The 19,216-nt window shown below is 35.1% G+C and overlaps 2 protein-coding genes across 4 annotated transcripts in view; one reads left to right on the top strand and one right to left on the bottom strand.

Moving 5' to 3' along the window:
* Positions 1-1,541: 1,541 nt before the first annotated feature.
* YIPF5 (Yip1 domain family member 5) lies at positions 1,542-12,502 on the bottom strand. Its single transcript, XM_016126587.2, has 6 exons — positions 12,373-12,502; positions 11,706-11,825; positions 5,222-5,394; positions 4,280-4,425; positions 3,804-3,985; positions 1,542-2,522 (listed from the first exon to the last, which is right to left on the bottom strand). Exons 2-6 carry the CDS (start codon positions 11,813-11,815, stop codon positions 2,360-2,362), a joined length of 774 nt encoding a protein of 257 aa, XP_015982073.1. The 5' UTR covers positions 11,816-11,825; positions 12,373-12,502; the 3' UTR covers positions 1,542-2,359.
* Positions 12,503-12,642: 140 nt separating this feature from the next.
* Positions 12,643-19,216, top strand: part of KCTD16 (potassium channel tetramerization domain containing 16) — a 235,947-nt gene continuing 229,373 nt past the window's right edge. For 2 of the 3 annotated variants that reach the window (XM_016126562.2, XM_016126560.2), the window contains exons 1-2: positions 12,643-13,015; positions 14,625-14,775. The gene's annotated coding sequence lies outside the window, so the exon portion shown is untranslated. The remainder of the gene's footprint in view (positions 13,016-14,624; positions 14,776-19,216) is intronic. The other variant, XM_016126561.2, reaches the window with a different exon arrangement.

The following is a 19,216-nucleotide window of genomic DNA, read 5'->3' as shown; positions in this document are numbered from 1 at the left end:
TTTAATTTTAGAAACAACTATCTTTACTTAGCTTTGGGATATATTTGAGTAATGACTACTAAGGTTAAAAATATAAACTTGGAAAATGTCAAATGCACAGTACTTAAAATATACCAAAAATCATGATTTTTTTTTAAAAATTCTTTTTGATAAGATGGCCAGTATGTGAGGATAGTCAGCATTTTAAGATTTATAAAACTTTGCACTATCTATAGTATAACTATATCTGGACAAAGAATACCTATTTCTACAAGCCTAGCTATACAGCTCTTGAAAACACCCCTTGATGATTTTACATTTATGCCATACACATCCTTGACATATATGCATAAATAATACACAGTGAGTTTGTTATTCAGTGACAAACACTGGGTAAGCTTTTAGCTATGTTGAGTGTCTCTAGTATTTAAAGGTAGATGTATGTTTTTGTGATATATAATGGGCCCTAAAAGCAAACCAGATGCTCGAGCTGGTATTAAATGGTAAAAAAGAACTCTATTTCAGTACTAGAGAAAAAAGTTACTCATATAATACTTTCTAAGACACACTATATCAGTTTTTAAAGTATACTTAAATATGGCTACATAAATTGTATTTTTAAGAGTTTTATAAGGGAAATTTTGGCTATACATGACTCTTCATGTAACCAAGCAAACTCTAGAACTAAATTCTTGCATCATTTGATGCAAGACAACTCTGCTATAGAGTTGTTTTGATAGAACAATATAGGTTTGTACCTAATCATTTGGAGTTAAATAAAAGACAACAACAAAAATCTCTACATTGATTTAAAAATTAGTTTGTTGGGGGTGAGGGAGGTAAATAATAAGAAAACTATTTGATCCATTTAAGGGATCTGGCTGGAGATTAAAAGTCTTATGTCTAACCAGAGGGAGAATTTAATTTTCAAAGCATCATCTGTCCTGTTCATTAGGAAGAACTAGATAGTACCAACAGGAGGCACTCATTACATTTGTCATAACAAGAACTGTATTTATAAAATTAATTGAAAAAGGCAAAAAAGATACTATCCAAGGATCACAATAAAAAATATTACTGTAAAACAATCTGATAGGTGAAAACAGCCAAAAACTATTAGTGTATTCCTCCAGAAGATGAAAAAAACATTTATGTGACTTCAGAAATTAGAAATCATCTTCTTGTCAGAAATATGTTTTATTATTTTAACGTCCTTTTATGATTGAAAACCAGCTCTAAAAAAGGACTCCTAATATGTCGGCTTGGCATTTTTTATTTAGTTGGAAAATCTCTTTTTCCTCCTCATACGACACCTTTCTCATAACTACAACTAAATTTGTCTCGAATCAGAGGAAATGTCTCCAGAAAAAAAGCTACAAGAAAATAATGTTGTTTAACTCAAAGTAAATTGCTTCACATTTAATCTTTTTTTCTGATTCGAAAATAGATGACTTCTCTTCTTAAAGCTTAAGATAAAATGGGGATACAAATCAAAATCAGACCCAAGTTAAATAAATGGCACACCAAGAACAGTGGTTTAGCAAAAGTAAACTCAACAACAGTTAAAATTAACTGGGAAAATTTTAATTATAAGCATCAAATGTACTTTACATTGATAATTACAACACTGAATGTGATTTTAAATATTTTTCTCAAAAAGGTTAATTTTCTTTTTCCTGGGAAACATGGAGATCCAACTATGAGCATTTACGTGGCCAGTCTAGGTCACTATGGTTTAGTTAACGCTTCAATCCAAACATGTAGTTGTCACATTTCCTGTCTACAATAAGGTAGACTGAGCTTCTTGTAGTGCTGAATTTTAGCAAAAGTTTCCATGAGATAATTTAAAGGAATGTCAAATTTTTGAAGTGCAAACTCAAACTCTACACTGGGATCACTTTTTTTGCTTGAAGTGCATCTGACTTGAGAATACAGGCAATTTTTCTTTCCTAATTCCTTGAAAAAATATTTCTGCAATAAGTCTTGTGTCTTCTTTACTACACCTGGGTTGTTTTTAAGAAAGATTATCAGCTCTGTGGTTAGTCTCCCACAGTTGATAAAAATCTATCAAAAACAGCATAATATAACTTGCAAGAAAAAAAGTTCTTTCAAAGGCTGCAGGAACAGGGAAGAAATAGCGCTTCTTATTTGTATAAGCACAAACATTTACAGCTAGTCATACTTCAGGAAAAATCAAATATAGTATTCAAAAGTTCCATAAAAATGAACAAAAGATACATGTTTACTTCCATTGCTCCGACAGTCAAATGTTAGGTCTGTATGAGAGTTGCACTGTAGCAGTTTCCTGGTCCAATTTAAGGGTCCGAAGTCTTTTTTGTGTATTTGGCCCAATGACGTCCACATCCCAGATAAATTCAGTTCAAAAAATGGAAATTAGGGCAAAGACTCCATATAACAAAGCACAAGGATATGCTACTAGCAGTTGCTGTCCTTCCATGGCTAGTGCAGAAATAAAAATTTTGGAAGCAGAAAAACTACACCATCCAATAATTCCAGCCGTGAGAACGATTCCTACCATTCCTCTGTAACCGAAAAGGAAAAACAAGGAGGACCAAAAAAGACAGTAGATGAGATTAGTTACGGAAGAACACTACAATAAGCAATTCTAAAGAAAAGCATTTTAAATCCACATGTAGACATCTGCAGAAATAACTAAGATTTTTTTTCCCAAAAATGTTCAAATGTACTTCACCTCAGTGATGCTGAACTCTTCCATGTGATAAAAAGCTAATTTATAAATACATTTTGCTCCTTTTAGCACAGGGCTCCTCAACCATGGCATTACTGACATTGGGCTGGATATTCTTTTGCTGCAGGGGACTGTTCTGTGCACTGTTAGGATGTTTAGTAGCATCTCTGGCTTCTAGCTGTGAGATACCAGGGGCACCTCTGCTACCCACAGTTGTGAAAAATAAAATGGTCTCCAGCTATTGCCAAATGTCCCCAGGGAGTAAAACTGCCCTTGGCTGGAGAACAGTGTTTTAGCAGAAAATATCTTCTGTAAAATTCATATATAAATATATCAATCTCAACAAAAGAGAAAGTGAAGCAGTTTCTGCACTGAAAATCTGAAGCATCATCTTGCCAAATTTCTGGTATCAAATAGTTGATATATGCTCTTCTCTTAAAGCTCTGTTTTAATTCTCCAAGTGTAACAAAGCCCAATCATTGCTGGTGTCCAGCACTAGCCACAGAAAGAGCCTGAACTGCTGAGAGACCACCTGAGCACTAGACACAAGGAGGAACTTTATCAGCAGTAATTTACACTTCTTTTTAACCTTACCTAAATCATTATCTAAAAATTATATTTAAATCTGCTTACAAGTACATCTGAGAAAGTGATAGGCTAGTAATAACCTTGTGCCCCACTCAAATGTTCCATTTTCAGTTAAAAAGCTGCCAAATAGAGAGTATGTTTATTATTCATTCACTTAGCACATGCCCAACATCTTCAAGAAATTGGATATAGTCTAAAAAATATCAAAAAGAAAGTAAATTTTTAAAAATTCACTTTTTCTATGCTAAATTTAATATTTAACAATCACCACTGTTTAATTCGTTTACTGGCATTGGTTAAGTGAACACAAAACTTGTGAAATTCTTTATCATAGGTAAAAGCGAGGATGGTATTAAAGATACCATCTTCAGTGTTCATCACTGAAAAGCATATAGCACAGTCCTCACTCACAAGAGGCACTATCTAGTATGTATGCTGAATCAGTGATTTATCTTAAATTGATGGCAAGTTAATCTTATTACACAAAAGTGGTCAATCAACATCCAAAATAAAGATCAATACTTACTGCAAAGAAAATATCACTGCAAAGCTGGAAAGTAGGATCATGGGAAGAAGACAATATCCAAGAACACTTGCCACACAACCAAATGAAACACCTGTCATACTCATTAAGTTTAATAAGCAAAACATCGCTAGACATCCAATTGCACTGATCCCGTATACATAGCCAAACTGGATTTTGCCAGCCTGTGGGTAAAGAAAAGATTATAGGTTAAAGTGTAAAAAAATGTTATTTTTGGCCTTATTTCACCTAAAACCACACACATTATTTATTTATTTATTTACTTTTATTTTTTTCCCTCCTGGAAAAAGATACTGTATTTATTATCAAGGAAGAAGTAATGAATAGGTGTAAATTCAAGCAACTTAATACTATTCGAAATACATCAAAAACTTCATGTATAAGCAATCTCAAAAATGGCTCTTGGTAGAACATTTAAAGATTATTCTTTAACCTCACAGGGAGAATTAAAATCTTACCAGTAACAATGTGGCTCCAAAGGCAAGGCAAAAAACCATGGGTCCTGCCAAATCGGTTTCATTCATGATGCTGCCGTCTGCTACTTTTAATGGATGTAACACTGTTAAGGTTTTTTGCCAGATGTGGTCAAAATTGATACCTAATTCTAAAGGAAAAGAAAAATAAGGAATACAATTAGGATTTGGTATATACCTTTAGTTTACCAAAATCTATGTTAGAACCAGAAACAAAATTAAATATCCAGCATTAAAAGAAGATCTAGCAATACCAGATGATATTATTTTGGTGAGTCCTCAATACCAGTTTTTATTGAATATGGTGCATATTCCATAAATATCTAATTTCTGGTTTGGTGTTGGAAAAGGGCATTAATATAATGGAACAGATACTCTTAGCTATTACTGTACATCAAAGAATACATGGACAGGTTAATAGTAAGGGGTCCTTTACTTGGGGCTTTAGGAATGCGTGGAGGCCCCCCAAAATTGTATACAGAACTATCTCTATGTATATGTATGCATTTTTCTAAGGGGCATATTCATAACCTTCATTAAACTTTCGAAGGGTACCGAATTTAAAAAATGTTCAGAACCACTGCATTATGGGTTTTGGAATACAATCTGAAACCCACTATACCTTTCAGTGATGTTACTAGTTCTTCCAGCTTATTTCCATGTATAATAATCAATACCATGCTATTTCCTTTTAATTTCTTCCACTGATAAATTGTTAAAATGAAGTAAAAGATGAGGCTAATAATATCTTGGCATATTTATCACTGCTAAAGATCTATGAAAAATCTAGTCCCCTCTAGTTCAATGTAGTTTCATATAAAATCTGTTCAAAATGGGTCACTTATTAGAAAACCATTTCTTGTAACATTATTCTTTTAAAGGAAAGGATAACTTCTCTAAACTAAGGTTTATTTTCATTGATCCTACCTTCCAATAAAGGTGGCTCATCCTCAAAGTTGTTTCCATAGAATGGCTGAGGTGTAGATGGAGTGTATGACTGAGTTGGCTGGTAAATCTGCCCGGTGTACGGCTGCTGTGGCTGCATCATGTCTGGAGGGACAAATCGGCCTTGCTGCGAGTAGTCATAGCCAGCGTACTGTCTGTAAATCAAAGTAAGTTAGTTACATTTCTCAAAATTATGTCAACCCCGCCAACAGCTGATATCCCTGAGACTAGAGAATCTTAGTCATGCAATTCCTGGGATACCTACTTTGTCAAGTTTTGTAAATAATGGCTGAAATGATTAATTACTAAGATCAAGCTGATTATCTCCAATAAGTTGTCTGTGTTTCATAGGGAATCTTCCTGTTGATGCCAACACTCGCTTATGCAGCACTCAAGCATTTTACAAACTATTAAAACTTTTAAATATTAGGTCAACAAATAAAACTTAAAAATCTTAAAAATCTATTTTTCTTCTCTGGGGGCATATTCATAACCTTCATTAAACTTTCGAAGGGTACCGAATTTAAAAAATGTTCAGAACCACTGCCTAAGACTATGAATGCAAACTTAGGATGACAGACTCTGTACCACATGGTATATAATTTTCCACTGCAATTTAGATCTCCATTGAATGAAAAATCATTCTTTACTCTTTGTAGCATGTTACTTTTTGCAAGTGTGTAAATCTCTTTAAGAACCACCACCATCAATTTCAAACCACAGAGTGGAATAATCAAGCTTCTTTTTTTTTGTGAAAGCTTTCTGAATATAAACCATTGAGTATACCTTGCATTTGAATACTGCTTCTAATTTTTCAAAGTGGCTGCACACCTACTGTTTCATTTGGTGTGTGCTATACAGCAAATCCTGCATTTTAGAGGGAAAGACCTTAACACGGTTATTTTAGTGATGAAAACAATAGGAAACAGAAGGATACTGAGGCAATATTTTTAAAAAATTGTTTCACCACGCTCTGGAAAACATATGACATCTAGAAGTGGGACTAATCTAGTTACATAGTAAGAAATACAGAAGTAAAATTATTGTTTTAAAAGCTATATATATATTTACAGTAAAAAAAATTTCCATTTTTGGAATTAGCCAGCTAGACTCATTTTAGATGATCCCAATTTTGTTGGCAACATCCAAAGCATCATAGTCAGGAGCCAGCCAAACACATGTCTTCTCTCCATCAGGCCTGATCAGGGTGTTTGACTTTGGCCTTCTCAATGTCATAGAGCTTCTTCGCAGATTGTTTACTCTGGTGTTTGTTGGCCTTGACATCCAGAAGAACACAAATGTGTTGTCTTCTATCTTCTTCATGGCTTGGGGAGAACCTGATGATGGCATAGTGGTCAAGCCTGTTTCTCCTGTGGGTGCTCTTTCAAGGATTTTTGGGCTGCCTTTCAAGCCTCAGTGTCTTAGGCCATGGAAGGGGGGTGACAGGCACATCATTTTTTTTTTTTTGTGGCTGTGGACACCTTTCAACACTGCATTCTTTGCCTTCAAAGCCTTTGCTTTGGCTCTGGGAGGGGTAGGGTTTCCTTCTTTGCTTTCAGTGCCATCTTTGTAAAAAGGGTTTTAAAAGTAAGATACAGAGCTGAGAAGCCTTAGAGAGCCTTTAGTCTAATTTTTAAAATTTTTATAGTTCCTTTTTGATAAGTATAAAAATCTAATGACCTCCATTAATTTTAGGTTTTTAAAATTAAATCTTAATTTTAAATTAATTGAGCACCTTGATTAAAAGCAAATCAAAGCGATGGCTAATTTTCAACTATGCATTGCCCTTTGGAAATTCCAATGGTGTTCTCAGGACTCACCACACTAGTCCAATCCATGCTGAAAAAAATACTATTTATTTTTCTGACTATATAATATACAATTCGCTGCAACATTATTTTAATAGCAAAAGGCATAAAACAAAATAATATGAATAACTATCAGTAAATATGTTGTTGTTTCATATGTAAACATATTGCTTTCTATTTACTTGCACCTATACGCACACATCCCACAAGTACAGCTGGTTGAACTATGACAAGAATTCACATTTTTGATTTATTGTATTGATCTGTTAGGATGCATAATAAATCTACATGTGAGTTTATGAAACAGCTAGAAAAACTTCCATATGAAGGCTTTTACAATCAGCATAAACAGATTGTATTTTCATCTGTCTTTGTCTGTCTCTCTCTCACACACTCACAATGAAAAAATATAAATATAAATATATATACAATAGAAAAACTGAAAAGAATGATATAGAGCAGTGGCTTTCAAACTCTGATTTTAGGACCCCTTTATAGTCTTAAAAGAGAAACCCAAAGATTTTTTAATGTGGGTTATATCCATCGATATATTTACATTAGAAATTAAAACTGAGAAATGTTTAAAATATTTAATTTAAAGTAACAATAAATCTATTACATTAACAAATATTTTTATGAAAAATTATTTTTAAAAATTACTGAGAAAAGTGACACTCTATTATCAATCTCATTTGTCTGGTTTAATAGAAGTGAAATAAAAATTCTTATATCTCTACATTCAATCTGTTGTGATACATTGTTTTAGCTGAAGTATCTGAAGGAAATCAAGTGTTGTGGACTTTCAGTTGGAAAACAGAGTATTTTAAAGAACTTTTCAGATGACCACAAATATTCCTTTTGAAACTACATCAACACTCAAAGCAAAGTGGTAGCTTTTTAAACTTAAGTTGCAACACAGAAATTGAAACAATATAATGAACTTTTTATAGTGTTTCATTAAAATACATCCATTGTCTTACACTTTGAATACATCCTTTCTTTACTCATTTTGTAGCATCATGCACTGGCCATTTAGAAAACATTAGTAAGAATTATGCAGATCTTCCAAATATTGACACATTTCATATAAAAAATATATATCATAAAAATATTTTTAAAGTCATGTTTGTTAGTGTCATCATTGCTTGCATCAAAAAAATGATTACTGGGCAGCCTGATAAGTTCATGGTGATGAATACAAATTTTCCAAAATCCTCATTTTTGCTTGAGAGCTCTAATTTGATCATTGGTCACACATACCATTGTTTTCCTTGAAGTGACAGGCTCATATCATTAATTTATGAGAAAATATCTGCCAAATACTCATATCTGAATAACCACATTTTATTATGTCAGTTGTTCTTTCCAATAAAAATTGTTTCTATGAAAAAGCAGCTGATTCAGCTTGAGACTCAAATTGCATAGGGGCTTTTCCTAATCACTGTACTTCGGCATGAATTAAAGTGCTTTATGACTGCTTTCCATTTTATCATAGAGAATTTTTTTTAAATGTGTGTATTCAAGAGTCAGAATAAGATTATAATTCTTACTGCTTCATCAAGGGCATCCTTAAATGAAACTGGTTCTCCCCAACAAGTGTGTTGCAATGAAGAATACAATGATTACTAGGACAATTTGATGCTATTGTCTACTCATATTCAGGTACCAGCAGTTTTACCATTCACTGCTTCTGCAACATCGGTGCAAATGTTAATGCACCTCAAAAGCTATACGATATCTTAGTATTGTAATAAAAATAGTTTTGACCTTAAAGATTCTCTGAAAGGTCTCAAGGATGGACCCTCTGGGGTCTGCAGTCCACATTTCAGAACCCCTGATATAGATCCAGAAATCTCATGTAAGGGAGAGAAATACTGCAAGCAAATGACAGCTTCAAAGGTGGCACTATCATTCCTTCTTCAAGATTCAAGGTGAGAAAGACAATATCATAGAATTTCATTATTTTCCTTTTCTGGTAGGACCTAATCATGAAAATTCCTGACTCCTCTGCTGGTTTTAAACTAAAACATAGTATGGTAGAGATAATCTTTATAGACTAAATCAATTACAGCAAGAAAAGTGGCAGATGTAAACCTGCTTTAGCACTGAGTACCAAAACAAACACAATGTCTCTTAACATACTTGGTTGGCTATTTTAAAATCCTTAGATAGTGCACAAGGCATAAAGGTATTATTAAGTAAAAAATTAAAAAACCTATTAGCTTTCAATACTTTGAAAATATGTAATTGGTATTACTATGTATTTTATAGGCATATCTATTTGGGTCCAGTCCAAATGTGACATTCATTAAACCTATCAGATTAAGATCAAATAGCCTTTCATTTTTTTGTTTTTATTTTTGTTGTTTTTATATGAATATATGAATGATACCTACAAAGTACCCAGAGAGGAAACTGCAAAATAGTAAAGCTGATTTTGTAGGGAAGATGCAAAACTATGGACTAATAGTCAAGTCAAACTTGAAGACAATCCAAGCCATATGCTATCTGACCCTAGAGTTTTATCAATAGCTAAAAGTTATCAGCTGATCTTTGTTACCAAGTTAGGAAAACAAAATATTATTTGATAAACTGAGATGGATATTTAAAATGTCATTAGATTGGAAACTTAACTGAAGGTACATATAGAAGTAGAAGGGGCCCATTTTTTAAAATAAAGCTAATACACTAGGCTTCTTGTTTCTCTAGACATCATCTATAAACTCATATTCCTTAAACGGCAATAATGGTTATGTACCTGGGACAAAACTTCTTTACTAGTACTGAAGCACTGTTTACTGGTACATAATTTGGTTAGAATGGAATTATGAGAATAGTTACCAACAGAATATCTAAACAATTGCTCTGGAAAACTGAAATGAAATAAGTGGAATGATAAATAACATCTTTAAGTGACGCAAACATGGACGGGATAGGAAAGAAAGGCAGAGACAGATAAATCTGGGAGGTTGAAATCTAAATGGAATAGTTCTGCTGAGTCCAAACATCAATATAATTGGTTTAAAAACAGGCCTGCATACAGAGCAGGTTTTCCAAAGCCTATGGCTGCACTCTGGCTGTACATTCGTCTTCTTACACAGACCAATCACAAAAAGATACAAATTTAGTTAAATAAATGAATGAAAATTTCTCAACATGATGTTTCCGATTTTGCCCAATGAACTGATGAAAACATCAGATAAATCCTTAATAATATGTAGTTGAGAATTTAACAGAAAGGAAAAAAGTGATTCATGGAAAGAATTTTTAACATGCTCACTTCTCATAGTTCACTCTGTTAAGCTTTAGGGGGAGAAAGCCTTAGAACAGGGGTCCCCAACCTCCAGGCCACAGACTGGTATCGATCTATGGCCTTTTAGGAACTAGGCCACACAGCAGGTGTGGCTTCATCTATATTTCCAGCTGCTCCCCAGCACTAGCATCACCACCTCAGCTCCACCTCAGATCATTAGGCATTAGAATCTCATAGGAGCACCAGTCCCTGGTGCCAACAGGTTTGGTGACAGCTGCCTTATGTCAAGTTAAGCAGATTCAAGGGGTCTGTAAGTTGTAAAATGTATAATCTATCCGAACAGACCAGGCTGAGGGGCTGAATTTGAGTTTTGCTTTGTTTTTTAAATTCTTGGGCCCTTTCATTCTAATTTATTAATTCAAACATGTTCTAGTACTACATGTTTCTCTCAGACTGATAAATAGTCTTCCTTTGCCCTCATCCTAAGGTAGTCTCCATGAGGTTTTTAATTCACAGCTCATAGATGAACATAAGATGACACATAAACTGGCTGTAGTCACATACACATTTCTGTGGATGTTTGAGTGCATGCACATATTTCTCAGAAATAGGCCTATACTTTTCACTAGATTCTTAAAGATGTCCTGCACCATCTAAAAAAGGTTAAGCAGACCTGGTATGGAAAATGCCTTCACTTGATGGTAGAGTGAAAAGATCATCTTTAAGGTCCTAAGAAACTAGGAATATAATGGCTTAGCAAATATTGGTAGAAAACTTCCAGTTAGTGTATTCTTGCCACAAATACCACAAATTTTTTTTTTTAAAAATCATTTTTTTAATAGTTCAGGGCTGAAAGGTTTTGAGTCCCTTTTCAATCTGCGACTGCCAACTCGCGTATATTGACAAGTTTTAGGTATAAAAAATAAAAATGACCATCAATTTCTATATGAAAATCACCTGATGAATCACCTGATGATTCATAATAAGAAACTTACACTGTTAAGTAGCGTCACTAAGCACTTTCGATTGATGTCAGGAAAATCTGAAAGTTGGGCTATTTTAACTACTAAGACAGTCATCAGAAGATATTAATTTTTAACTGGTCCTGTGGACTGATTAGCATATCTTTTAGGTATCTGAACTTCTATCCATATATAAAATGACGTAGAAATACTGTTACTACAAAAAGTTCAACAATCTACTTTTCCACCCAGAATACACATGAAAATTTTGCAGAAGATACTAAACTCTAAATAAGGCAGAACCTTCGAACCAGTGCCCTATATCTCTCCAGAAGAAGGAAGATTATGAAAAATCACATTCCTGATATGGGACATAATCACATTCAGTTTCAGGCAGAACCACTGCAATCTTGACTAAATAATTTGCAAAGTTGAAAAGTTACTTGCTATAGGGTCCTCCACTTCCTCCATAATCATAGGACTGCTGTGACTGGTCATCAATGCTGTAAGTCGTCTGGTAGAAATCCGTGTTTAAGTTATCAAAGCCTGACATTGCAAATGATCTGCAATAGAAGAGAAATGGCAAATACTGCTTATGCACAAGGTCCTATTGAATTCATTCCTGATACTTTGCTTAAGCAAATCTTCCCAGAAGATAGCAAATAATTCTGAAATTTTAGGAAGCAGCAGTTGGAGGGTGGGTCCAGGAAGGCGAGGAGAATGCTAAGGAATTGTTTAGTCTCTAACTCACGGCCTGGGAAGACACCTCCACTTCAAGGAACTGATATACCTTAGGTTAGCGGCCAGGTCGTGGGAGGAGTGGTTCCATGGGGGTCTAAAATAACAACAAAGGCGATTCCGCACCTCGGGACAGGGCTTTGTAACTGACAACGCGGCTGCCACCTTGCAAAATAAGGTGGGGACCTGCCAGAAAAGTGTAAACTCTCATAAGGCCGCCCCTGAAGTGCAGGGGCCGCGTCACAGCCAGGGCTTGAGAGCGAGGGAGGGTCCCAGGAAAGGAGCGGGCGCGGTGCCGAAAGGCGGCAACAAGCCGCGTTGCACAGGTGTGGGGAGAAGCCGAACAGTGTACCGTAGGCCTGGGGTACTCACCCAAAGCGGAGACAGCGGCAGTAGTTCCTGCAGCCCCAAATAACCTCCAACCTCAGCTGAAGACCCTGAGCTGGCCGGGTTGCTACGTGTTACAGAGCAAAGAACTGCTTCCGGGGCACGCTCACTTGCGCAGGCGTGTTGGCAGATTTTGCTTTCTTGGGTTAGACACCGACGGGGGCGGGGAACCTGATACGGTGCATGCGCAGTATCGACCAATGGGAAGACGGAAATACTTCTGGGCGCTAGTTAGCGGGAGGCAGAAAGGCGCAGGCTCAGCATTTGTTAGCCGCTGTTATGGGGCAGGAAGAATTATTCGATCGAAAAAGGACGTGGAGGAAGACATGGCAAGCGCCGATGCGGGACGGGCAGAGCCTCTTGTCCACAAACTACATACCCGCTCTCTCTGGACTTATATGATTCAGGCACTGTGCTAAAGAATTTATGCGTATTATTTATCTTTAGGCCCTACTGAGGTGGTTACTCTGTTATTCTCCCTTTGTAGGTGAGGCTCTTAACTTCGTTTAGTAACGTTGAATGCGATGTTACATGACAACTCTGCTATCTGTGCTAACTACTGGATATACTGGAGATACTATGGTGAATACAGGCTAGCTGGTACTGCTCACCCGGAGTTAGGGAGGAGGTAATTAAACAAATACATGTGAAATTGTTACTAATATTCTTATATGCTCCATGATTCTTTGAAGGGGTGTAACATTTATCTGGGAATAAGAATTTGGAAAGCCACTATGAGAAGGTGATAATCAAAAGGGTGACGTAGGAGTTTATTAGAGAAAAGCAGGAAAAGGGGAAAGGGGAGGAAAAAGGAATGGAAGACAAGAGCATGAATATTTCAGACAGAGACAGAAGCCTGTGCAAGGCCTAGGATTAGGGAATAGGTGTGAGTCAGGGTTTCTCAGCCTCTGCACTATGAACATTTTGGTCCTGATTCTGTTGTAGGGGGCTGCCCTGTGCAGTGTGGGATGTTTAGCAACATTCCTGACGTCTATTGACTAGATGCCAGTAGCACCCCCTGCCAGACTTGAAACAACGAAAAGTGTCTCCAGACATTACAAAATGTCCCTTGGGCAACATCAGTTTGGAAATCACTGGTCTAAATGAAGCCAGGGTGAATGAAGCATCAAGTGAGGCGAATCACATAGGAGTCGAGACTGGAGCTACAGAAAGGGCCAGGAAATAGTGTCTTGTTGGATTCTGGTGTTCTAAAAGAAAACAGACACCTCTAAAAGTTATGAACTGACGAGTGACATAATGAGATTTTCTTAAAAAAAAAAAAAAAAAGATTGTCGTGGCTACGGTGATAAATCACTTTCTCAAAGTGGAGGAATCCTTACTACCTACCCTTCACTCTCCTAACTCCAGATGCCGTGGTATTAACTGACGAGCAAAACTGTCTTCAGGATTTATAGTACTAAAGTTTATACTGTGAGCCCTTGCATTTTATGCTGGGACTAAAATGCTGTAGTCCTGACAAAAGCCACGACATTGCTCTGGTACCAGTTTCCAAAGGAATAATAAAATTTCACTGGTTAAAATAAAACAAACAAGTAAAAGTAAAACAAAAAACACACTCCCTATCCTACAGAAATAGCAAAAGCAAAAAAAAGAAAAGATAAAAAAAAAACACAAAAAAACACAAAGACTACTTTTGAGGGAACAGGCAGTTACCCTTTGAGGTTTTCTATTGCATCAGAGAATTTCTGAAATTGCTCATCTAACTGTTAAATTTACTACCTTTTACAAATTATGTTATAATTTATTGATGTAGGTACCAGCTGCACAACTGTAGGTAGACTGAGCATAAATCCTGATATGCTGGAGACAGCCCTGTTGACCCATTTTATGCCTGATATTTTTCAGCATAAGTATTAATGTTGTCCCCTTTTCACTCTCAAAAATATCCCAGTTTGATTGATAAAATATATGATGATACTTTCTTTAAGCTACATTACCTATGAAGCTTAGTTTCTAGTTATTAACAATATACAATAATCTATCACTTTATCAGCTTAATGATCTTATGAGTGAAAAAAAAATCTAGTGCCTCTTGATTTCCTCTGATGTTTCTTCCTATCCCAAAGAGATGTTACCCTTAAATTTGAACAAAATACAGGAATATGAGCATTAAAAATTACCTGCTTAGGATGCATTATTTAATATAGATGTTATTCAAATTATGCTGCTGAGTGTGAAAGCAATTACATATTTACTGGATTTTCTTTCTTCCCCAGCGCATACTCCAGTTGAGAAGCTAAGCAAGAAAATTGAGTTACGTGATTAAATCTTCCATATTGTTTGTTCAATTTTGAAACATAAGCCAAGGTATCCTGCAGAAGCTCCTCAGGGAGTTTGAGAACATCAGTCAATTTCATGGCTAGTCAGGTAGGTAGATGTTCCTTTTTTGGATTCGTGTGTGTGTGTGTGTGTGTGTGTGTGTGTGTGTGTTTTGAGCCTCCCTACCTCAGGACGGGCTCCAGCAAGTTTCAGTAAAAGACACAAATACTTGGTAAATGTGTTAACTTCTGTTAGAGCCATTAAGCTGGCCTCACTAGGAGTAGAAAGCCTCAACCAGGTCAACAATGATGGAACATCAAGTGGGTTTGTAACAGCTGCCTAGTCTTCTCCTGGAACCTAGTATGCCAATTATCAAACTTGTGATAAAGAAGAACACATTCTAATCACAAGTAATACCTTTTAATTAGTTTGACAGTCATGTTAGTATGCACACTAACACTTCACGAACATACTTCACAAACACAAAAATCTTCCTTTTTGTTTTTGGTTTAGGTTGGCAGGGGAATTGTACTTAGAAATCTTAGAAATGCCTTCTTTCACCTCTGTTTTATGTTAAATTGTCATGGGAAATTGTGCCAGAAAATTATGGTTTGAACATGGGTAGTTTTCCCTACTTTCAGCTATTTCCACAATCACCAAATAAGGTGGGGATTTGGCAGCTGTGAGCGAATCATGTCAAATCCCACAATGCAACCTTATAATTATGGTGAAAATCATTTTATGTGCCCAAGATCTGTTTTCACTATCTTGAATATTAATTATGTAACCCCATATCCCAAATATGACAAATTACCCTTTATCTCATAGGAAATTTCCTTGTCAAATTCTGCCTCTTTTATTTCAATTATTTTACTTTGAACAATAAGTTATTGTTTGGGGAAGACAGATTTACCCATAACAACATTGGATGCTTTTGGACAAAACTAGTTTTTAAGAGGCAAAGGAATTTAACCCCAATTTAACAATTATTCTTGGAACTTTGGCTTCAATATTGCAAGTCTCTCATGTTGTTGCAAAAAAAAAAAAAATCTTTTAAAGATAGTTTTTAAAGCAATATTGTAGGTATTTTTATTGTAGAGATCACGAACACCCTCTTAAGTAACAAATAAAGACAATTCTAATGTTAGGTTAGTGGATATTGTGGTTTGAAATTAGGATTTCCATGACAGTAATGGAAGGTCTTTATTTTTTAATTAATTTTTTTATGGTGAGGTTGGTTAATGAATCTGATAAGTTTCAGCTGTACATTTTAACAGTAAGGTATATATATATTTACTTTGCGTGTTCACCTCCCATAGTTAGATTTCTTTCTGTCACCTCACATTTGACTCCATTTACCCTATCTACCTTCCCCATCTTCCCTCCCCACTACCCTCTGGTAACTACTAATCTGTTGTCCTTGTCCATGAGTCTTTGTTTGTCCTGTTTATTTGTTGCTTTTAGGTTTATATCCCACGTGTAAGTGATATCACGTGATTTTTGACTTTTTCTGTATCTTAACTTAGAAGGAATAATGTGAAAAACAGCCTCAGAGGACTGGACTCTAGTGATGGCAGAGTCCTTCCTGCCAAAGGTGCAAGTGAAGCATTTGAAAAATATAACAGCTAATACCTATATATACTTAGTATGTATCAGGCACTGGTCTAAACACTTTATACCTTTTAACTCAATTGTTTTTCCTAACAACCCAATAAGTAGGTGCTCTATATATGACACACAATGAAACTGAAAACAGAGTGGTTTAAATAACTTGTGAAACATCATTAGACTAGGAAATAGTAGACCTGAGGTTTGAACTCAGTCTGGCTCCAGAGGCCTCATGGTAAACCACTAGACTGTATTGTTATTGTGTTATGTAATGTGAATATGGAAAAAGGCAATATTTCTGGTGAATATATTACTTAGCATGATTTTCTATATATGTACATTTTTAATATATATATAAATATAAATGTATATAATGTATTTATGCACACTAAAATTGCAATTAATTGATAATTGTATCTGTATTCCCAAATGTGTATATATTGAAGTTCATAAAAAAATTTTTCGTAATCTTCCCATTGAGCACATGACAAATCACCTAATGTTTAAGTTTACCCTATATTAGTCATGTAATTTAATTAATAATATATAGTGATTATGGGTGCACATTCTGAAGCCATTGCCAGGATTCACATCCTCTACTACTTAACTAGCTATGGATCTTCAGTAAGTAATTTAGTCTTTCTGCCTTACTTTTTTCATGTGTAAGAGCAGGATAATGACAGTATTCATCTTATTTGGTTGCTAGGATTATATGAGATAATGCACGTAAGTCTCAATGCCTAAGTACTAAGCATTCAGGGAATGTTTGCAGGTATTATCATTGCTGAATCTATATAGCTACAGAAGTAATAGGATTTTGTCAGCAACCAAAATGGATTTTTAAAAAACTATAATGATTGAGCTTGAACAAACTATTTCTGAGATTGATTACACACATTTCACTCTGATGCTTCCCTGCAGATTCTGTATTCTTTTATTATTATCCTTTTGATACAGTGAAGTGTATTAAAAATATGCTTTCTTTATCTTCTGTCCCAGATTCCCAAATTGGGCTTGTATGCATCATAAATTTTAATCTCACAAATATCTTTTGATGTCAGATTCTATTGGTTAAGAACTACTCATACATTAGAGCAGTTATACTTGAAAATTGTGAACAGTGCTACCCATATTTGATTTTTCTCAGTGTGATTTATGTTATTTCAAACACTAAAGAAAATGTGTTCATGTTTCTGCTTTATCTCCCTTTCTCTCTTCTTCTCAAACACATGAAATTTAATTTATCAGGAGACAGTGCTTAAGATGAACCATGTTGTGGAAAAGATGTTTATTTGCAAAGAAAGAAAATGGTGGTGTCCTAGCCATGTAAAACAATTGGCATAGAAATTTTAATATATAATGTTTCTTAAAATTATACAGGAATCAGGTTTTGTTCTACTCAGTAAAAGAGCAGCCTAGAAATTACTACAAGTGTGTAAGATATTACACTTATTTTAAGCAGTTCATCTTTTATATTTTTTGGTAAGAATTCTTCATGATTACCCTCTCAGTAACAGACAGTTCAAGCTACCACTGCTTTTCATTACAGTTTAACTCTTTGCAGTGATAAATAATGTAATGGTAAACTCTTTTATTATAAGGCAGTATTTCTAGGGCTGTATATTGCTGCTCTGGGAGTTTTAATTCAGATAAGTTTAAATATAAACTTAAAACATTCTTGTTTTAACTTCTCATTTTGCCTTATATATGCCCAACCTACAGAATTCTAATTTTTTATTTTAATCTGATTTTCACGTTAAAGCCTTGATAATAAAAATGTCTCACCTGAGTAAGAGATAAGTCTCTAGACATGGGAGAGGCAGCCACGTGGAAACCATGTATCCTAGTTTGTGGCCCACATATAGTAGCACAGCCTTTTTTAAATTCATTATTCTTAATTTCTTTCATGCTTTTCTAAATGTTGGAGAATGCATGTTCCCTGAGCACACAGTGTTTACTATCATGGTTATTAGAGAGAGCAGGTTACTATATCTTAACCTGAATATTTTTCATGTACTTAGATACGACTTTTTGTAATTATGACTACTAATTATAGTACTAATTCAGCTCTTTTCCTTAAATGAGGATATTTTTATTTTAAAACAATCGGAGACATATGAAATCAAACTTATGATTGTCATTAAATTCTGCAAATTTAGATCTGGAAGTCAAAGACAAACGTATTTTTTACTTTCTGATTTTACGTTAAGCGGTCAAGATGTTTGTGACTCTTATAGTCCTGAATTTGCAGAATTTAATGATAATCACAAATCTCCTACTGAGATAATTAAATGTGTATGAGTAGTTTTGCCAAGAGTAAATAGGAACATTTTTTGACTCTTGCTAACATTTTATTTTGGAAAGATTGACATCATTTAAAAGAATAGTTGATTTTAGGTTTATAAATATTTCTTTCCTGGGATTTCTTTAAAAGTTCTTCCTGATAACTCCAAAATTGACTCTATAGTAAATGTTGTTAACATACTCCCCTTACCAATCTCTGGAAATTAAATGCCTTAGCTTCACATTAAAATTAGAAGAGGGCCCTATTAGGTTAGTCTGAATTCACTGAGATATCTCCAAAGTGAACAAAAATAGACTGATCTTCACAAACAAATCATGACATCAAGTGCCTCAGAAAATGACCAACACACTGCTTGTTTGACTGGCTTTAAAATGAAAATTATAGAGAATTATAATGGATAGGAATCTTGAGATCATTCGTTCTCCATTGTCTGATTTTCCACATGGGGATCCCAGGCCAAGAGAAATGAGGAGATGTATTCTAAGATCTAACTTTCAAGTGCTTCCTTTAAGTTTCTGACCCTCAAGGAGCCCCAAAAGCCTAGCCATGAGGTCCTCTGCTTTTGGCAATTGTGTCCCATACCTACTGGGAAAGGCTCTCCACCAGGCTGGTTCTCCCATCAGTCACACCAGCTAC

The sequence above is a fragment of the Rousettus aegyptiacus genome, unplaced genomic scaffold, assembly GCF_014176215.1.
Source record: "Rousettus aegyptiacus isolate mRouAeg1 unplaced genomic scaffold, mRouAeg1.p scaffold_m13_p_7, whole genome shotgun sequence".
Taxonomy (NCBI): Eukaryota; Metazoa; Chordata; class Mammalia; order Chiroptera; family Pteropodidae; genus Rousettus; species Rousettus aegyptiacus.
This window is presented reverse-complemented; position numbering and strand designations above follow the sequence as displayed.